The sequence below is a fragment of the Mycteria americana genome, chromosome 8, assembly GCF_035582795.1.
Source record: "Mycteria americana isolate JAX WOST 10 ecotype Jacksonville Zoo and Gardens chromosome 8, USCA_MyAme_1.0, whole genome shotgun sequence".
In the NCBI taxonomy this organism is placed as follows: domain Eukaryota; kingdom Metazoa; phylum Chordata; class Aves; order Ciconiiformes; family Ciconiidae; genus Mycteria; species Mycteria americana.
Genome location: NC_134372.1, coordinates 28,191,681 through 28,210,885, shown reverse-complemented (window position 1 = coordinate 28,210,885; position 19,205 = coordinate 28,191,681). Strand labels below are relative to the sequence as shown.

At 62.8% G+C, this 19,205-nt stretch overlaps 2 protein-coding genes across 9 annotated transcripts; one reads left to right on the top strand and one right to left on the bottom strand.

The window, feature by feature from the left end:
* Positions 1-57: 57 nt before the first annotated feature.
* ST3GAL2 (ST3 beta-galactoside alpha-2,3-sialyltransferase 2) lies at positions 58-10,999 on the bottom strand. 2 transcript variants are annotated; one of them, XM_075510475.1, is made up of 8 exons: positions 10,966-10,999; positions 2,845-3,117; positions 2,333-2,758; positions 2,020-2,213; positions 1,390-1,569; positions 1,147-1,192; positions 857-976; positions 58-481 (listed from the first exon to the last, which is right to left on the bottom strand). In XM_075510475.1, exons 3-8 carry the CDS (start codon positions 2,663-2,665, stop codon positions 308-310), a joined length of 1,047 nt encoding a protein of 348 aa, XP_075366590.1. In that variant the 5' UTR covers positions 2,666-2,758; positions 2,845-3,117; positions 10,966-10,999; the 3' UTR covers positions 58-307. The 2 variants fall into 2 exon arrangements, with proteins under 2 accessions (XP_075366590.1, XP_075366588.1); XM_075510473.1 differs by lacking the exon at positions 10,966-10,999 and adding an exon at positions 10,230-10,353.
* A 157-nt stretch (positions 11,000-11,156) lies between these two features.
* FCSK (fucose kinase) lies at positions 11,157-18,918 on the top strand. 7 transcript variants are annotated; one of them, XR_012776913.1, is made up of 23 exons: positions 11,157-11,272; positions 11,359-11,516; positions 11,645-11,695; positions 11,814-11,939; positions 12,141-12,213; positions 12,502-12,599; positions 12,749-12,829; positions 12,919-13,038; positions 13,240-13,381; positions 13,629-13,756; positions 13,860-13,961; positions 14,309-14,479; positions 14,553-14,620; positions 14,793-15,163; positions 15,409-15,619; positions 15,714-15,880; positions 15,981-16,208; positions 16,366-16,509; positions 16,663-16,782; positions 16,856-17,043; positions 17,242-17,301; positions 17,910-18,133; positions 18,312-18,918. XR_012776913.1 is itself a non-coding variant. In XM_075510467.1 (23 exons), the coding sequence occupies exons 1-23, from the start codon at positions 11,203-11,205 to the stop codon at positions 18,426-18,428; spliced, it is 3,255 nt and encodes a 1,084-aa protein (XP_075366582.1). In that variant the 5' UTR covers positions 11,158-11,202; the 3' UTR covers positions 18,429-18,918. The 7 variants fall into 7 exon arrangements, 5 of the variants coding, with proteins under 5 accessions (XP_075366582.1, XP_075366581.1, XP_075366583.1 ...); XM_075510467.1 differs by having other exon boundaries at positions 11,158-11,272; positions 13,863-13,961; positions 17,242-17,341; XM_075510466.1 differs by having other exon boundaries at positions 11,158-11,272; positions 17,242-17,341.
* Positions 18,919-19,205: the final 287 nt, after the last annotated feature.

Below are 19,205 nucleotides of genomic sequence, written 5' to 3'. Positions count from 1 at the left end.
CGGTCCGTCGCTGATTGTGTTTACAAATCCTTTCTCAGCCGGGTTTCTTAATAATAATAATAATAATAATAACAACAATAATAATAATAATAATAATAATAATAAAAAAGCAAGAAGTCTCCTTTAGGTCTGAACCTGATTGGCTGCTGGAGGCACCAAATATTGCCGGGGTGGCTCTGTCAGTGGCATGGGGCCGCGCTGCCCACTCGGCGCTCATCTCCCGAGGCTGCTGGGGAGACCCTCGCCCTCTGCCCCCACAGGCAGCCGGGACCTGGCCAGCGCAGGGGAGCCAAAGGAGGTGCAGCCCTCAGTTCCCCCGGTAAACCTCGATCTTGCTGGTTTTGGCCAGCATGTCGATGATGTGCGCCTCAAAGTCGGCGTCGTGCACCCCTGTCTTCCTGAACTCCCCAGCGTAGCGGTTGTTCTCCCAGTAGTGGTGCCAGTTGCCCCGGCTGTCGGCACCGAAGCCAAAGACGTTCACCTGCGGTGGGGAGGAGGGGGGTAAGCCAGCCCTGACCCCCCTGCCGGGCTGGGGACCCCCTCGGCTGAGCACCCCCCACGCTGCCGGGGTGATTTGGCACCGTGCTGAAGGCATACATCCCCCTGCACGGCCTTTCCACCATTCAAGGGTGCCCATCACCATGGTGTTAGGCAACGGGAGCAAGTGAAACTGCTGTGGTTGGACCCAAAGAAGCCACCTCCTTCCTTAACCCTGCAAGGTTCAGGATCCCAGCAAACCCATCCCATGCTAGCTGGGACCCTGCAGCCCATCTGCGACCCTGCAGCTCATCCAGGACCCCATAGCCCATCTGGGACCCCACAGCCCATAGGAGGACCCTGAGGAGCCATCACCCACCTCATCGCAGACGTGGAGGGCAAAGAAGAGCACCAGCATGCCAGTGGAGGGGTAGCGCCCGTGGTGCTCTGTCCAGCGGTCGTGGATGTATTTGAAGAAGGCAGGATTGTAGATCTGCACCTAGGAGGATGGGCTGGGGTTAGCGCCGGAGCCCCAGCCACACTCCCTTCAGCATCGGCACCCCAGGAAGGAGTGCCAAGACATGCAGGGGGACCCCTGGGGAAGATGGGGTGACAGGGCTCATGGCCAAACGGGTGCTCATTGCAGCAGTTGGGACAAGCTCCCCTTACCTTTTCTTTGTCCACCCGCAGAAAAGGCTTCACGGGCGCGTATGTGCTGGGGAAAAAAGCGGAGAGGCAGGTGAGCTCCCGGGGGTCCCGCACCCCCCAACCCCAGCCTGAGCTGCCAAAGGACCAGCACTGGGGGATGCTCCGGGAGGGAGGAACCGATGAATCCCCATTGCTCCCCCGGGAGCTGCCCCCGCAGCAGGAGAGCGGCCAGCCAGGCGCTGCTGGTGCCCACTGGGTACTTACAACCTGATCTGGCCGGTGGAGAGGGCACTGGCGATCCAGAGCAGGTCCAAGGTTTTGAAGGGCACCAGCACGAAGCTGACATTGGCTGGCAGGTTCTTGGCACTCTCGGGGTACATGAAGTGGTGTGTGGTCCGACTGCCCACGTCGCCCTCGAAACCCACCGTGGGGGCCTGGTTCATCCTGGGGAGAGAGCAGGGAAGGTGGTACCCCTCCCTCCCAGCCACCCTGTCCCTTGCAGACCACACCGGCGTCCCCCACCAGCTGTTGAATGGCACCGAGGAGCACCTTCCCAGCTTGCTGGTTGCTCAGGGTGCTGGGATAAGCTGAGGGTTCCCCCAGCCAGCCCAGGGAAGGCAGCAGGGCTGGACTCGCTCCCATCCATCCCGGCACCTGATGGGACCCATGATGGGCTCCTTGACCAAGCAACTGGAGCCAGGCTGTGGCTGTGGTGTATGGCACAGGGATGACCCCTCAGGCATCTCCCGACCCACAGCAGACCCAGAAATGCTGCTGTGGTGCACAGTGGGAGCTCAGCACCCACTGGCGTTGCCAGCATCACCCCATGCCTCTGCGCTGCCCATGGGGATGAGCGGGCAGGCAGTATGCCCGGCAGTGGTCCCCTGCCCTCACCGCATGACGAAGTCATGCCCGTCGATCTCCAGCCCATAACCGGAGCCGCGCAGGTTGCCTGAGTTGCCAACCACAGCGCAGCGGCGGCAGTGGTGCGGGTCGCGGGACCGGTAGGGATCCTCGCCCGGCACGATCTGGAAGAGCTTGCTCAGGACCTCGTGGGTGTTGTGGGACTTGAACTGGGGCTGCAGCATCTGTGGGGGCAGAAGGAGGGTGGGGGACATCAGCCAGCGGCCCCCTCCTTGCCAGTGGAGAAGAAAGCTATGCCCCCCGTGCCAGAGCATGCCGCTGGGGGACCCATCCCCTCGCTCACCATCCACCACCTCTGGACGTCAGGTGGCAGGTCCATGTTGTCCTTGGTCCACACTGGGGAGACGGTGCCATCGTAGCGCCCGTCAAACCAGTCGGCAGCCCCAGCCTCCTCGGCCGGGCAGCGGTGGCAGGCGCAGCCCCGGGGGTACGGCCCCCCCTTGCTGAGCCGCTGCATGCCAGCATAGCCGGGTACCAGCTTCACCCGGTGGATGCCGCCCAGCCCGCCGGGGTCCAGGTAGGTGATGCTGTGGTGGGAGTAGGTGAAGAGGAGGGACATGACGAAGACAAGCAGGAAGGCGGTCGAGAGGAAGCAGAAGCGCAATGAGCACTTCATGGTCGGCGGGCGGCTGAGCCGGGGAGGGCGCCCGCTCCGGCATAGGGCTCGGGCATAGGGCGCGGGATGGCGTCAGCCGGCCAGCGAGGCTCCCTGCGGGACCGAGAGCTTTAAATCACTGACGCCACGGCGGGGGGGGATGCAGAGCCTCCCCATGAGCCGCCGCATTGGGCTCCTACCTGCCGGGCTGCAGCTTTCCATCCGCGTGGTCCGGCCGCGGCGAGGGCCCCCGGCGGCTCCACGTGCCGGGCAGAGAGCATCCACTGCCAACCGCGGTGGCGCGGGGCTCCGGCACAGCTCAGCAGACCAGCCTCAGCCGTGGCACTGCTCCTTGGTGGCTCCTCCAGGTCCTGGCCCCAGCTGGCTCTTGGTTGTGACGGTGCTCATCGTCCCTGGGCTTTAGCTGATCCGCTGGCACGCTGGCTCGGGAACACGGCCACGACGATACCGGCCTGGAGTGGGAAGGAGGGGATGGCTGGTTAAGGGACAGCGGATGCACACGGCAGAGCTGGGGGGGCTGTACTGAGCAGGAGGAGGGTGCTGGGGGGCCAAGGAGCTGGTTTATTCCCCACTGAGCTTTGCAAAACGCCACCCAGCCCATCCCTGGGGCAGCGCTCTAGGGGATGAGCCATCCCCAAAGGGGACAAGCAGGTGCGGGGTGCGAAGAGAGCCGAGATGCCGGCATCGCCTGTCCGTGCTGGCTCCTCACTGGTGGCGCCGAGAGAGTTCCTGGCAGCTCCCAGGCTGTGCCCTCCCTATCTCTGCCAGACAAAGGCTCAGCCATGAACTTGCCTCTGTAGCCGAACAAGCGGCTCCTTTCTGTAGGTGCAATCCTCCTTCTCTATCAAGCCACAAGCAGCCCTCCAAAACCCTCATCACCGGCTGCCACCGCCGCCAAGACAGCCGGGAAACAGCCGTTTCACAGCCTGACAGCCACCCTGGGTATCAACGCTGGCGGCTGTCCCCCCCCGCGTGGCAGCGTCCCTCGGGGAAGGTCACCTGCTTGCTCGTGATCCCGGTGGGTAAAAATAGCCGGGGCAGAGGTGCCGGCGCCTGCGCCTGCGGAGGGACGGGAGGAGCGGCCGAGCCCCCCATGCCGGGGGGGTAAAGCCAGACCCCACTCCTCAGCCAAAAAAAAAAAAAAAAAAAAGGCTGAAAATCCCCTTTTAACACAGCCACTGAGCTGGGGCAGGATCCATTACCCCGGGGGGATGGAGACATTGGCCCCCCTGGGGCTTTTCAGGGAGGGGGATGCCAGGGTATGACCCCCCCCAAGACCAAACCCTGCAGCGGCATTGCCTCCACAGCTCAGCCCTGGCCCCAATTAGGCCAGCGCCGAGGCCGGCAGCGCTAATTAGGAGCTGGCAGGCACCGGGATGCCTCTTCCCTACAAAAAAACATCCTCCGGAAGATGCTGGCTTTCTTACTGGGGATGGAGGCTGCCAAGCCCCCAGAAAGCTCCTTGCTGGGATAGGGGAGACCTAAGCATGGACCAAAAAAATCCCCGCCCCCCCCAGCCCATCACACCGCCCGGCACGGACGGCTCCTGCCGAAATCATTAACCACTGTCAAATATTTGTCCAAGTGGTGACTGCCTTTAAAGGAAAGAGCCATAAAACGGGTGCACATCCCAGGCGCGATCGTTGTCCAAGTCTTTTCCCCGGCTCAGGGGGGTTTTAATACGCCTACGCAGCACATGCATGGCCGGCGAGCGACTGCATCGAGTTTCTTGGGTTGCTGCCAGCGGAAAAAGCAGGGGTGGTTGTTAAAGGGAGGTTTTGCATCTAGAGGAGTTTGAGATAAAGCCAGTAAAAAGCTATAAACAACCCCCCCTCCGGATGCACAACGCTGGAAGATTTTGGAGGCAAAAGGCGACTCCGGGCCCTTTTAGCAGTGACGTGGCAGGGACGCCAGCAGGATGGGCTGAGCCCCTTCCCCTGCTCCGCCGCTCTCCGTCCCACGGGGCTTTTTAAAGGCTGAAGGAAATCGGCTGTCACGTGCTCATGGTATTTTTGTTCCCGGTGAGAAGGGGGAAAATCCCTTTCGGGCTCCCCAGCCCGGGCCGGGTGCTGCCTGCCACATCCCGGCCCTGCTGGCACCTGGAGCGCGTTCTGTACGACCCCATCCCGGGGCCTCCCAGAGCTGCCCCTGACCGCAGGCGGGGAAAAAACCATCCTCCAGCCCAGCTCATGCGCGTTACAGCATCCTTAAATACCAGCGGCTTATTTGAGTCATCGCTTTCCTAGCAGGGGCTGGCGGCTATTTCCATCTGCACTGGTCCTTACAGACCCCAGCATCCATAATATACCAGCATTAACCATTCCCCCGCTGCCAGCTCCCAAAATCAAACCCAACCTGCCTCTGCCAAATACAGCCCCCCTGGCCGGGGGCATCGTGGGGGCTCTTTGCACCAGGTTTTGATGTTTCCTTCTTAAAATAACAGGGGATTTGGGGATTTATTCTGTGGTTAGCAAGTCCGGCTACTCAGCGATACCATTAAATACCCTCCAGTTCCCAAATTCATCCCCTGCGCTCCTTAATCGCCTCCTGAAGACCATGTGCTCATCAAACATGAGCTTCTCTTTGATTGCAAGAGGTAACAAAGGGAGGCTATTAAAGGGTCCTGGCAAATAGCTCCACTGGATTTGCAGCTGGATGATTTCGCCAATCATATAATCTCTAATTTCAGGTTGTATAATCTTTCAGGATGAACACTGGAATGATGTGACAGCCCTGGGGTCTGGAGGATACCTTCCCCTTCCCCATCGGCCATAACACTGCCGGGCACATCCCCGCCCAGCTTTTTTAGGTCTTGTCAGTTTTGTTTGCTCATTTCTAAGATATCCTGAGGTTGTTGGCACCAATTTCCTTGCCAGTAAATGACGGGGTGGGTGCAGGAAGGAGCCATCACCAGGAGATGGGATGTCACCCTGCTTGGGGCAGGGAGAGAAGGCGAGCAGCGGAGCAGAGGCGGTGCTGCCTGCACTGGCTGCTGCTCCCCCTGGGAATGCTGGGGCTGAAAATTCCCCCGGGAGTCCCCGGGAAATGCGCCCCTGGGTGTCCAGGTGCCACCCTGTGCAGGGACATCACCTCTGCCACTGCTGAACCACTGACTGGGTGCTGCAGCAGCGCCCAGCTTTTGCAGGTGGAGGAGAGGGAAGCGCGCAGGGACACCTCCCCCCCGCCCCGGACCAGCATCCGTCCTGCTGTCATGGGTGGAAAAAATGAGATTTAGGGTTTTTTTTTTTCAATAGGGAATGGAGTGGATGCGAGTTGAGTCTTCTCTGACCTCCTTTAGCCCCAGGCAGAAAGAAACGCCACGTGGTGGTGTGCCTTACCCGGTGGTTTCAGGCCAGGGTTCAGCAAGTGAGATTACTACAAAAATTCATAAAACCGCTCAAATTTGCTTTTTTCTGTGGCCTGAGTGGCTGCCTGAGGTTGCAGCCCCCCCAGGCGCTGATTTAGCCAGGGAGCGTGCCGAAAAGCGTGCCTGCTCACCTCTGCTCGGGCCGTCAGCTCACGTTAGCTCGCTGCTCCGCAGGGAACGGCGAGCAGGAATCTGCCAGGGGCAGCGCGGGAGGGGACAATTCTCCTGTCCTTCTGCATTACTTGGCTTCCAAAGCCAAACCGAGACCCAGCAAGAAAAGTGCAGTTAATTAAGAAGGTCCTTTCCTGTGTCACCCATCCAGAAGGATCATATTTTTTCCCCTTGATTTTTCCCCCCCCCCCTCCCTGGAAGCTTGATGGGAGAGGGAGCAGGGAGGGAGCCCAGTGTTGGCATATATATGTTGATGTTTCTCCACACTGTTAACTGATACCATGAAGGATTGATGGCCAGCGGTAGCCGGGCACCAGGTATTAACAGGAGAAGTCAATTTCATGGGTTAAGCCATCACCACACCTGGACGGCAGCAAGGACCCAGTAACTTATTCTTCATGCTTTTAATTAATCATACTCTTATCAGCCAGCTCAATCAGCTAATGGAGTTAATTGGGTTTCCCATGCTTTAAACCCTCCTCCACCCCTGGCTGGCAACAGCAGCAATTTCAGTGTTTCCTCACGCCCAGCATCCGGAGGGGTTATTTCGGTCTCATCCCTCAGCACTGGGACGGGGTCAGGAAAGAGCACGGGAGGCCAAATCCCCAGCGTGGAGCCGGATGGAGCCAGCCATTGCCAAGGTCGTTTCCTATGGGATCTGGGGGCGCAGGGGAGGTCCCAGCAGTGGGAAAGCTCAGAAAGGGATGCTCCCACCCTTGCCGGTGGATGGGGCTTGCAGGGACCAGTCCAGCAGCATCCCAAGCCCCTCGGCTCGACTGCAGCACAGCGGGAACCCTGTAGGTACCCACTCCATCCCGAACACCCTGCACTGTCCGACGGGGCAATGCTGGGTGTGGAGGCTTTGGCTGTGGAGCCCATCTGGCCATCCTCCCCCCCCAAACACACGCTGGCAGAAGCAGCTGAGGTAGCCGACTGCCCCCGCAGCTCACATGCATGGACTCATCGGGACAGGCAAGCCACGTGCGCCAGCCCACACGGCTGATGCCCCCATCCCCAAGAAGGGACACGGCTTGGCCATCTGCCAGCCCCACTTCCCCCTCGCCTCCACCAGTCCCCCCACACCCCCCCGGCTCTCCCCAGGCTGCCATGGGGAAAAGGGGACCCCCAGCTCCTGTGCCTGCACTCCAGGGGGGTTGATAAGTCCAAGGCCACACTCACTGCGTGGCCTCCTTACACCCGACTCCCTGTGCCAGGAGCAGCAGCCTCCTCCCCAAGGCAGGACAGGCGGGGAGGGGGACTCGCTGCTCACCTGATACTGCGGGGAGACTCTGTCCCCCCGGCCCCGAATGCCTGCAGAGCCGAGGGGCAGACCCAGCCGTGCTGCCCTGCACCCCCAGGGAACCCGACTTCTCCTCTCTGCTAGCTGGGCCTCTGCTCAGACACAAAGGGAGAAGGGGGAGCATTTGCATTTTCCTAATTAGCCCAATTACTGCTGCAGATCAAAAGTCCCTTGCCGGGGACATGGTGGCACCCGGAGCAAAGCGACTGAAGCTTGCTCTGGTTTCCCAAGAGCAACTGTTGGAGGAGTTATTTTAGAGCCCCAGCACTGAACCATTCATCCAGTTAAAAAAAAAAAAAAAAAAACAAAAAACAAAAACCAAAAAACCCTCATATATCACATGCATATATATATATACACAAACTCATTATATATATTCACCATTCATTCATGTGTGTTCTTGGGGGTATCTTTGGGAACTTTGCCACAGAGCTGGGGCCCAAATCTCTTGCAGTCTCTGAAAAAGCTTTTGGGAGATGCCAATGGCAAAGAGCAATGCGGAGGCGAGAGATCCCCCGGAGCCTGACACCGAGCGCAGCAGGGCAGGGAGAGGAGGTTCCCAGCCTCTCCCGCCGCATCCCAAACCCCCAGGGACTGGCGGGCTCTGATAAATCACAGCTCATTGAGAAGTGCCGAAGCCAGCCGAGCCGCTGGAGAGCAATTAGCAGTCTGCACTCTTGCAAGAATTAAATGCAACGGGAGGAGATGAAAGCCATTAAGCTGCCGGGTCCTCGGCATGGGCCAAGCTGGGCAGCATCCGGCGTGCCAAGAGCCGGCGGGGAAACCATCGTGCCCTTGGTGCCACCGGAGCCTTTTGCCGAAAAGCGGCAGTTTGGAGCTTGTTTGGGCATGAAAATTCAAGCCCGAGTCGGTTCCCCCAGCATGCAGCTGCCGGGGCTCTCCCTGCCTGCCTGCCTCCGGCGCCAGCGAGGCGTGGGCAGGCGAGTGGAGCGCATCTTGCCGATCCTGAAAACCGCCATGAGCTCCTTGGAGGAGAGGGAAATGCTTTTGACAGGCAGCTGCCACACACAACCGGCAGCGGGGCTGCTGCTCGTTGCCAGATGGGGACAGACAGACAGACAGGCACGCGCACGGCAGGGGGCGATGGCAGCCAAGGCAGCCCCCCCCCCCAAGCTTCACTGCTGCGGACGTGACATCTGGCTCCGATAAAAGGAGAAGAAAAAAGAAAACCAAGCCCAAAGCGCTGAGCAACTTCCCGTCCTCACTCGCCACCCTGGCCGGGATGCAGCCAGTGCTGCCACTTGGGGCGGTACTGGATATGGGGGAGCCCCTGGCCCCAGGCCCGGTGAGGGACCTCCAGATTGCAGGGGGCAAAAGCTTTTCCACCAGCTCAGAGCCCAGCCATCTTCCCAGAGGGGAGCTCAGCAAGTTTTGTGGGGTTGATGTTATTTGGTTTCACCAAGCCATGATTTTTGCTCACTCGCAGCAGGAGGGGACATGGCCCTTCCTCTGGTCCGAGCTCTCCTGCTGCCCAAGCACCGTCCTCCCCCCTAAAAAATCTTCCTGCTGGAATGGGGAGCCTTCACTCCAGGGAAATATTTGGGAGCTTTGCAATAAGTGCTCCAGCTCTGCAGCTGGAGCCTGAGCAAAACCTCGCCTTCCCCCTGTGCCAGCAAGTACCCGAGCCCCAGCGTGTGTGGGGACCCTGCGCATGGCCAGGCCCTAAAAGCCAGGCTCCGGGACCAACCCCGCTCCGGCAGCTGCGCCTTATCTAGGGAAACACACCGCAATGCTGGGACAGGCACACACCCCGGCGGGTTGGACGCTGATCGGATCCCACGCCAACACCCGTGCTGGCACCCCGCACACACAGACACAGGCATGGGACATTTCCCTGCTCGGTGACACAGTTTCCTACCCTGTCCCCAGGGATGTTTGTGCTGTGTTTGTGAAATCCTGGCTGCCACTACACAGGCAAGGGACACCGTGTGTCACACGGCCATGTGTCACACCACTGCTGAGGGACCTTATACACACACTGGCACCAGTGGGGACTAGGGGCTCCTGCTGGCACCCACACCCCTGGACACCTGCAGCCAGCCCTCCCACCCCCATCCCCTCTGCAGCCACCCCAGCCCTGCCCCCAGCATCCCCCCGGGGTCTGGGCCCCGCAGCAGCACCCCAGGGCACATGGCTGGAGAGAGCAGCAGCACCAGCCCCAGCCCTGGCAACCCTGCCAGGGCAAGCATCCTCCCCGAGGCAAGTGCATCCTCCCCGGGCAGCACCCTGGGGCTGCACCCCAGGGCTGTGGCTGGTGCATCCTGCCGGGCCCAACACCCCAGGACCGGGGCCACTACCTAGGGCCAGCACATCCTCCCGGGGCCAGCGTATCCTCCCAGGGGCCAGAACCCCAGGACCGGCGCCAGCGCCCAGGGCCAGCGCATCCTCCCAGGGGCTAGAACCCCAGGGCCGGGACTAGCACCCGGGGCCAGCGCATCCTCCCGGGACCAGCACCGCAGGGCCGGCGCCAGCACCCGGGGCCAGCGCATCCTCCCGGGACCAGCACCCCGGGGCTCAATCCAATGCGTGCCGGGTGCACGATCCCCGAGGACAGCACCCAGCACCGGGACCAGCACCGGGACAAGCACCCAGCACCGCGGCAGCTCCCGGCCAGCCTCGCCCGGCCGCAGCCCGCGATCCGCCGCCCGGGACCGGCCCCCCGGGCCGTGCCCGCATCCCCCCGGGCCCGCTCCCCGCCACGGTACCTGACTCGGCTCCGGCACGGCCCTGCCGCCGGGCGCACCCGGGCCCCGCCGCCGCCGTCCCCCGCGCCGCGCCGCGCCACGCCGCGCCCTCCGCGCCGTGCGGGGCCGGGCCGGGCCGCGCCGTGCGGGGCGGGGGGCCGGGCCCGGCAGCCCGGGAGATGTAGTCCTCGGCCGCCCGCAGCGGCTTGTGGGACTTGTAGGAGGCCAGCGGGGCCGCGCCGCGCCCACCCGGCGCACCGGCAACCCCGATATCGACCCCGGTACCCAGCCCGGTACTCACACCGGCACATCGGCATCCCCGGTACCCGCCTCGCTACCCACCCCGGCGCATCGGCATCCCCCGGTATCCACCCCGGTGCCCCGCCGGTACTCACCGCAGCACATCGGCATCCCCGGTGCTCACCCCGGCACCCACCCCGGCGCATCGGCGTCCCCGGTACCCAGCCTAGCGCTCACACCGGCGCAGCGGCACCCCCCGGTGCCCACCCCGGTGCCCATCCCGGTACCTACCGGGCACCCACGAGCCGCCTACCGCGGCACCCACCCCCGCACCCACCGGGCACCCACCGTGCACCGACAGCAGCACCCACTGCCCGCACCCGGGCACCCCCACCCTGCTGCGAGGAGCCGGGCTGAGTCCGGGAGGGCTCGTGACAGGGGCGACCCAGGGCACTCAGGGGTGCGTGCCCCCGCCGGGTCCCGTTTTGGGGCAGAAAAACGTCAAAACCCCCATTACCCCTTTGCAAGCCTCCCGGCGGGGGGAACAGCGCCGGGGCAGGCGTGCACTGTGCCTTTAAGCGGCCCGGGCCTGCCCGGCCGCGCAGCGCACGCTGGGAGATGTAGTCCCTCACCCACGGGCCTCCCGCAGCGGGTGCAGGGACGCTGGCGGGGGCTGGACTACATCTCCCAGCAGGCACTGCGGCCGCCGTGCAGGGGGCGGGAGGGAGCGTGGCCTGGACGGTCCGGCGGGGCGATGGCGGCGGAGTGGAGTGTCCTCCTCCTCACCTGCCAGCGCGGCGGCTGCGTCTCCGCCTTCCAGCGAGGCAAGCGGCGGGGCTGGCGCTCGCCCTCTCCCCCGGGCGGGGCGGGGGGTGCCAGCCCTCAGCGCCGCCGGTCTCTCGCTTGGCAGAGCTGGAGGCCCGCCGGCTGAGGGGCGGCCTGGGCCCGCGCCCCCCTCCGCTCCTCCTGGCCGTGGAGGACCCCTGGGCCCGCCTGGGCAGCGGCGGGGCCACCCTCAACGCTTTGCTGGTGGCGGCCGAGCACCTCAGCGCCCGGGCGGGCTGCACGGTGAGGGGCCTGCCCTGGCTGGGGAGGGGGGAGCAGGGTGGCAGCCTCTAGTGGGCCCGGGGAGGCTGGAGAGGGCGGCGGCTGTCCCGTCCCCGCTGAGTGTCCCCTGCTCTGCTCTGCTCTCCCAGGTGGTGAGCTCCGACGTCCTGAGGGAAGCCCGGATCCTCATTCTGCACATGGTGAGAGCTGACCTGCAGCCCAGCTTGGGACCCCTCCGTCACACGGCTAGGAGCCGGAGCCACCTCGCACCCTCTCCCTCCCTGTGACACACCCCTTCCGCTTTCCTTGTCCTGCCAGGGCCGTGACTTCTCCTTCGACGACTGCGGCCGGGCCTTCACCTGCCTGCCCGTGGAGGAGCCCGGCGCCCTGGCCGAAGCTCTGGTCTGCAACCTGGACAGCCTGCTGGGGACCATGACACACCGGGTCTGTGTGGCCTGTGGGATGGGGCCCTGGGCTCGTGCCATGCAATGCTGGGCACCCTGGCATGGGGGTGGGTTCGGCTCCCCCTGAAGCCTTTGGGGTGCCTTTAGCAGGCTCCCAGCAGGGCGGGATGGGTGCTGGGTGCCCCATAAGGGCTGGCCCCCTTCTGTGCCATCCCTGGGCACGTGGCCCTTCTTTCAGCAGCTCTGCGTGGGTTCCCCGCCTGGTGTGTGGGTCTGCAGCACCGACATGCTCCTCACCGTGCCCTCGGCACCAGGTGAGTGGGTGCCAGCCTTGCCTCCAGCACCCGCTTCAGCTCGGGACGGGGGTCAGAGCTTGCAGTGGCACAGCCAGTTCAGCCTGTGCCATGCCCCCATGAGGGCGTGGATGCTCAGGTGTTGCTGACCCTTGTGCAGTTGGGAGCATTCGTTGTGCCCACAGAAAGGTGGCTGAGGCTGGATGCTGCTGTCACCGCCTCTGCCATGGGCCCAGTTTTCAGGCAGTTGGGCCCAGTGCAGGTACATTCTCTTCCCCAGCGGGCACTGGTCTCTGTCCCTCTCCCCAGGGATTGACTGGGATGGCTTCCAGGGCGTCAGAGTGATTGCAGTGCCTGGGAGCCAGGTGTATGCCAGGAACCACGGGGTCTACCTTGCCGATGAGCAGGTCAGGAGCAGCTCCCCCTTCAAGGGGCATCCCTTGGAGGCACAGGAGTCCCCACCCCTTCAGTCCCTTAGGTGCCAAGGTCCCAGCCCTGCCACGGCTGCTTGGCTTGAGGCGCCCTGAAGAGCTCATGAGGGTGGTCTTGGTCCCAGGGGCTGGTGCACGACATCATCTACAAAGGCACGGAGGCCCAGATCCAGCGGTGCGCAGGGCCCAACGGCACCGTCCCACTGGTACAACACAACTTGGGCATCGGTGGCCCTGCCAGCCCTGTCGCTCCTGTCACCATGGCTGTGGTCTCAACCCTGCTGTGCCCTGGCAGGTCTGCGGGGTGGTTTTCTTCTCCTCGGATGCCGCTGAGCAGCTTCTGGCCACCCATGTCATCCCTCCTCTGGATGCTTGCACCTACATGGGGCTGGACTCGGGGGCACCACCCATCCAGGTGACAGTCTCTCCATGGGGGACGGGACCCCTTTCCCCATGGGTGCTGCTGCTGGGCATCTCTGTAGGGCCTGTTTGCCCCTGTGCTGCTGGATTTGGGCAGGAGAGGTGGTAGGAGGGGAGCAACCCAGCAGCAGGGTGAGGGTCAGGGTGGCTGCACTGGCTGGCCCAGCTGCACACAACAGGTCCCTTCTCTCCCCAGCTCTCCCTCTTCTTCGACATCGTGCTGTGCATGGCACGGGGGATGACGGAGGAAGATTTCGTGAAGGGTGGTGGTGACACCAGTGTGAGGAGCGCCCGCTCCGTGCTGTGGACAGCTCTCCGCGCCTTCCCTCTTAGCATGGGTGAGTGATGCTGTGGTGGGTGCACGTGATGTGACCCATTCCTGAACCCTCTTCCCCTGCGTGGGGAGAGATGCGGTGGTCAGGGCCTGGCACCCGGCTGTTTCTCCCCACAGCTGCAGGTCCCCAGGTCTTCTCTCCTCACCCCTTCGACTGGGGATGTTCAGCCTGGCTGCCCTTGGATCACGTGGGTGCCAGGCACACCCACATTTGCCATCGGTGTGCTGACAGCTCTCCTGCCCCCCTGCAGCCTGCATCCCCGACGCATCCTACGACTACATGACCACCTCTGCAAGCAACCATATCCGCAGCCTGACGCTCCTGCCTGGCTCTGCCAGCCACCTCCGCTTCTGCAAAACAGCCCATTCCCATGTGGACGTACGTCCTTCCATCCCCAGCCTTGCTCACACATGTTTTTTTGGGCGTCGCTCCAGGCTGCGTGGCCAGACCCCGGTCCCACGTGCCTCTGTACCCCCGGCAGCAGCCCTCTCTCCTGGAGGACGGCTCTTCGGTCACCAACTGCCTGCTGGAAGGAGCTGTGCGGCTGGCAGCTGGCAGTGTCATCCAGCACTGTCACCTCCAGGTACGTGGCCAGGGGGACCCCCCGAGTCCTCAGTGCACTGAATGGGCAGGTGGGGTGGGATGGCCCTGGCTGGGATGGGGTACCCATGGCTGTGAGATCTGGGGTGCCCTTCCTCTTCCTGGCTGCCTTTTGGCTGGCGCTGGGGACCCTGGTGGTTGTCACCCTCCCCGGGCAAGGGGAGGAGGCTGTCACTGCTGGGCTGTCCCTCCCTGGGGACCAAGGCAGACTCTCTCCCTGGGGGCAAAACCCAGAGTGGTTGTCCACTTCTGAGGTCAGGGTCTGGCTCTGGTTTGGGGGCTGCTCTGGGTCTGGCTGTGCCACTCCATGCACTGCTGCCTCTTCCACAGGGTCCCCTAGAGATCGGTCCTGGCTGCCTCCTCTCAGGCCTCACTGCAGGCTCCTCACCAGCCCTGCAGGGCTGTCCCCTGCGCGACATTGTCCTGCAGGGCCACCATGTCCGGCTGCACGACCTGCCCTGCCGTGTGTTCACGCTCACAGGCCTCCTCGACGACTGGCAGGTATGGGGGCAGCGAGGTGGCACGAGGCTCCCCGTGAAGCTGGGGTGTAACTGTCCCCTCCGTCCACCTGCAGAGCCCTGCCGATGCAGCCACCTACCTGAACGTGCCCTGGGCTGAGTTTTTCCATCGGACAGGCATACGGTAAGTGGTATGTGCCAGGATGGTGCCAGGATGGGACAGGAGACCTGGCTCCCCTGGGGATGGCTGCAGTGGGAGGTGTCATGGCCACTGCAACCCATCCCGTGTCCTGGCTCCCCTCCTGGAAGGTGTCCTCGAGTCCTGGGGTGGGGCTGATGGGCTCTCCTTCCATCAGGGAAGGGGACCTTTGGGACGCCGAAATGCCGAGGAGGAGCCGCTGCCTGCTCAGTGCCCGGCTCTTCCCAGTGCTGCACGCCTGTGAAGCGCTGGGGCTGGAGGACGTGCTGTGGCTGCTGGCCCCAGCAGCAGTGGCTGGCGAGCGGCTGGCACGCTGGCGGGCGGCCTGGCGCATGTCCTGGCAGGAGCTGCTGCCCTGCCTGGACAAGGCAGCGGAGCTGGGTGCCCGCCGGGCCCTCTTCTTCCTGCAGGGCCAACGCAAGGTGCGGCGGGTGCTGCTGGGGCGCCAGGACAGCAGCCTCCTGCCGCTCACCCGCAGCGCTGTCCATGAGGGCTACCACGAGGCTGTGCTGTGCACGCTGGACGAGGGTGAGCTGGACTTGCACAAGCTGTGTCTTGCGTCTCTGGGTATCGGCGCTGTTCGGTGCTCCCCAGCCCCTCCAATAACCAGCCATTGCAGGAACCCGTGGGGAGCACCACGGCATCTGACAAGCCGGGGTGGGCGCAAGCCGTGCGAGTCCCTCTCCCCTGGCGCTGGCTTATTGCAGAAGTGGGCTGGTTTGGGGTGACGCACAGGCCTGGCTATGGCTTTGCAGCCTCCTTTTGATTTCTAGTTGCCTCCACGGCTGGCGACACTGGCATTGCAGCCCGGGCACTCGCCTGCATCGCCGATGTCCTGAGCTGCATGGCACGAGGGGAAGGGGGCTTGCGGAGCGGGCCTGCTGCCAACAGGGAGTGGGCCTCGGCTTTCAGGCACCTGGAGAGTGGGGACATTGCCAGTGGTGTGCGGGAGCTGGCTGCTGAGCGGCAGAAGTGGATGAGCAGGTGAAGCTGTGGCTGATGAGCAGCTGGTGCCCCATCCCAGGCATCGGCAGTCAGGGAGCTGCGGCAGTGGACTCAGCATCTCCCGTTTTCCCAGGCCAGCTCTCCTGGTGAGAGCAGCTCGGCATTATGAGGGGGCCGAGCAGATCCTCATCCGGCAGGCGGTGATGTCCTCGTGCCAGTTTGTCACCGTGAGGCAGGTGGAGCTGCCACCCTTGGGGCACTGGGTGCAGGTGACATGTCCGGCCCGCCTGGACCTCTCTGGTGAGTGCATCCCCCCAGCCAGATGATCCATGTCTCTCCCCTGTGGTGTTGGGGATGAGAAGTCGGGGTGCCACGGGGAGCTGATGGTACGCCTTGGCAGGTGGCTGGAGCGACACCCCCCCCATCACGTATGAGCATGGGGGGGCTGTGGTGGATGTTGCGGTGCTGGTGGACGGGTGCCGGCCCATTGGTGCCCGGGTGCGGCGCATCAGTGAGCCGGAGCTGCGCCTCGTCAGCCTCGGCGGGACACCACAGAGCGAGGCAGCGGTGGAGCTGGTGTGCCGGGAGCTGGAGCACTTGCAGGATTACTGCCAGCCGCACGCGCCAGGTGAGGTGTCACCAGCTGCACAGCCTGGCTCTGTACCCGCAATGTCCCCTTGGGTGTCCTGACCCCATGGTGCCAGGGTGGCCCTTTTTGGGGATGATGGGGTGAGGGAGCAGGTAGCGCAGCAGGCATCAGCTTTGCTTTCTCCTCTTGTTTCCAGGAGCCTTGCTCAAAGCTGCCTTCATCTGCACCCAGGTCGTGCAGTTCCCCTCGCAGAAACCCTTGCGGGCCCAGCTGATGGAGAGCTTTGGGGGTGGGTTTGAGGTGCACACCTGGTCCAAGCTGCCCCATGGGTCTGGCCTCGGTAAGTCGGCGGGGAAAGGGCTGGGGAGTCCTTCCTGCTGCCAGCATCAGGATGGGCTATCCCCCTTACTGCCCTGCAGCCGGGAGCCCGGCCCTGGCTCTCACGGGCATGTGTGGTGCCTCGCTGCCCTGGCCCTGCCTGTGCTCCCTGCAGGCACCAGCAGCATCCTGGCGGGAGCGGTGATGGCATCACTGTACCAGGCGGCCGGGAAGGCTGCCAGCACCGAGTCCCTCATCCATGCCGTGTTGCACCTGGAGCAGAGGCTCACAACAGGTAGCGGCTGTGTGGAGCAGCCAGCCTGTGGGGTGGGGGGCCTGGCGGTAGCTGAGGACCCTCTCCCCTGCAGGCGGCGGTTGGCAGGACCAGGTGGGCGGGCTCGTGCCCAGCATCAAAATCGGGAGGTCGAAGGCCCAGCTGCCGCTCAGGGTGGAGGTGCAGAAGATCCCGGTGCCCACCGGTTTTACCCAGACCCTCAACAATCACTTGCTGCTGGTGTACACGGGGAAGACTCGCCTGGCCCGCAACCTGCTCCAGGTAACGCCTGGGTGCCCCTGGGTGCCACAGGCTCTGGCTTCTGCTCCCCCCACGGTCTTTGGTGCCTGTCCCCTTCGTTGGTGCAGAGCTTTACCACCCCAACGGGAGCTGGCAGCGAAGGCTGCAGGTGCAGCACTACCTCCCCAGGTGCTGCTGGAGCCAGCCAGATGGTGACAGGGATGTTGCGGCCTCTTGCAGGATGTGGTGAGGAACTGGTACGCCAGGCTGCCCTCTGCAGTGCAAAACGCTGATGCGCTGGTGAGCAATGCCGAGGAGTGCGCCCAGGCCTTGAGGCAAGGTGTGAGCCCCCTTCCCTGGAAGAGGCTGGCCCTTTTAATGACTGAAGAAACCCAGACTTCCCTGGGGCGACTCTGTGCATTCCTGGGGGGGCAAAGGCTGGGGCAGCTGCAGAAGCCTCAAATCCTTCCCTCAGGCCTGGCATATTACTGGCAAAGCCCGAAACCCAGCATATTACAGGCAATGCCCCAAAATTCAGGCTTGAATGAAGTCTTTGAGGAAGGGGGGATTAGACATGCCAAGTCTGGTTGATTTTCTATGAGCCATCCATGATGGGGCTGGGGGCTGTGCCTAGCCTGTGTGGTGGATTCATTTGGCCTTTGGCTGCTGGCATGCTGTGGAGGGGAAGCCGAAGCATTAAAGCAAGCAAATTCTCCCTCTGTGGAGGATTAAAAATAAACAGCAATGTGACAGGGCTGGGTTTGCTTGCTCAGCAGACAGAGCTGGGAAGAATTGGGTAGATGAGAAGGTGGAATTTAGCATGGGCTGAGCAGGAGAGACAGGGACAGATTTCTGCCCCTTGGGCAAGAAATAGAGGCAAATTGTTTGCAGTATCCTCTCCCCTGCAGGTAACCTGCTGCTCATCGGCAAGTGTCTGGACCGCTACTGGCAGCAGAAAAAATGTATGGCCCCTGGGTGTGAGCCGCTGGCCGTCGGGCGCATGATGGATGCTCTCCGGCCCTATGTCTACGGGCAGTGCTTGGCTGGTGCTGGCGGCGGCGGCTTCCTTTATGTCTTAACCAAAGGCCCGCAGCAGAAAGAGGCTTTGCACCAAATTCTAGCAAAGACCGAGGTGAGACTTGAGTTCCCAGGAGGTTCACTGTTGCAGGTGGCTTGCAGTAGCTTGCTTTATATAGTACAAACACTAGGAGTATCTAACCCCACCATAAGTGGGATGAGATTGCTTGTTGTCCCCTTAGCCCTCCCCAGGACCTTGGAGTCCTGCCCCAACCTGTAACTTTTTTTTCTAGGGACTGGGCAACTTCAGCATCCACAGCATCGAAGTGGACACAGGCGGTTTCTCTGTGGAGGTCGTGGGATGTGATCCAAAGGACAGTGCTCACCCCAGAGAGGATGTGGCTATGTGAAGGCCTTCACCCCTGACCTGTTCCCGGCAGATATTGCAGGACAGGGGAGGGAGCAGCCAGCTGCCTTCCAAAGCAGGGAAATACCCGCTGCTTTAGAGGCAGCTCCTTCAGCTGGCTCCAGCAAGTGCCTTAGGTCTTGATGTGGTCTCTTTGTGCTGCTACTTGCCCCAAAAGCCACACAGGCTGGAGAAGCTGTGACGAGCTGGGCAGGCAAAACCATCCCTGGAGGGTGGCCTTGCTGGAAGGACAGTCTGATTTTGGGGTTTCACTCTGGTTTTCATGGTTCTCCAAAGGGAAAAGAATAGCATTTGTGATGCTGCCTCTAGCAGGAACCTTCCTGCTCTTCCAGCAGCAGGGGCCTGCACTGCCTGTTTGGTGCGGTGCACCAAGGATGCACCTGGATGTGGAATGAAGACCCTCTCCTGTGCTGAGAGACTACTTCTGCAGTGAGTTACTAGTCCCTGCAGTCTCTTTGAATAAAAAAGCTTGTTCCCAGCATGTGTTTATGCCCTTCTGTCCCTAGCAAGGCTCCTCCCTTCCCACGGGACAGCAAGGGCCCAGCAATGCGGAGGCAAAGCCCTTCCAGGGGTGGGTGTGGCAGAACCCACATGCAGGGGCTCGGCCTCACCCTCCACAGCCCCGGCTGCCAGGGGACAGCAGGGGAGCGCTGCCGCAGGAGGCAGCCAAGCAGCGGGCTGGCACCATCTCAGGGGTGTTTGTACTTGTGGTTGCCAATGCCAGCTGGGGGAAGGAAGATCATCTTGATGCCGTGGCACA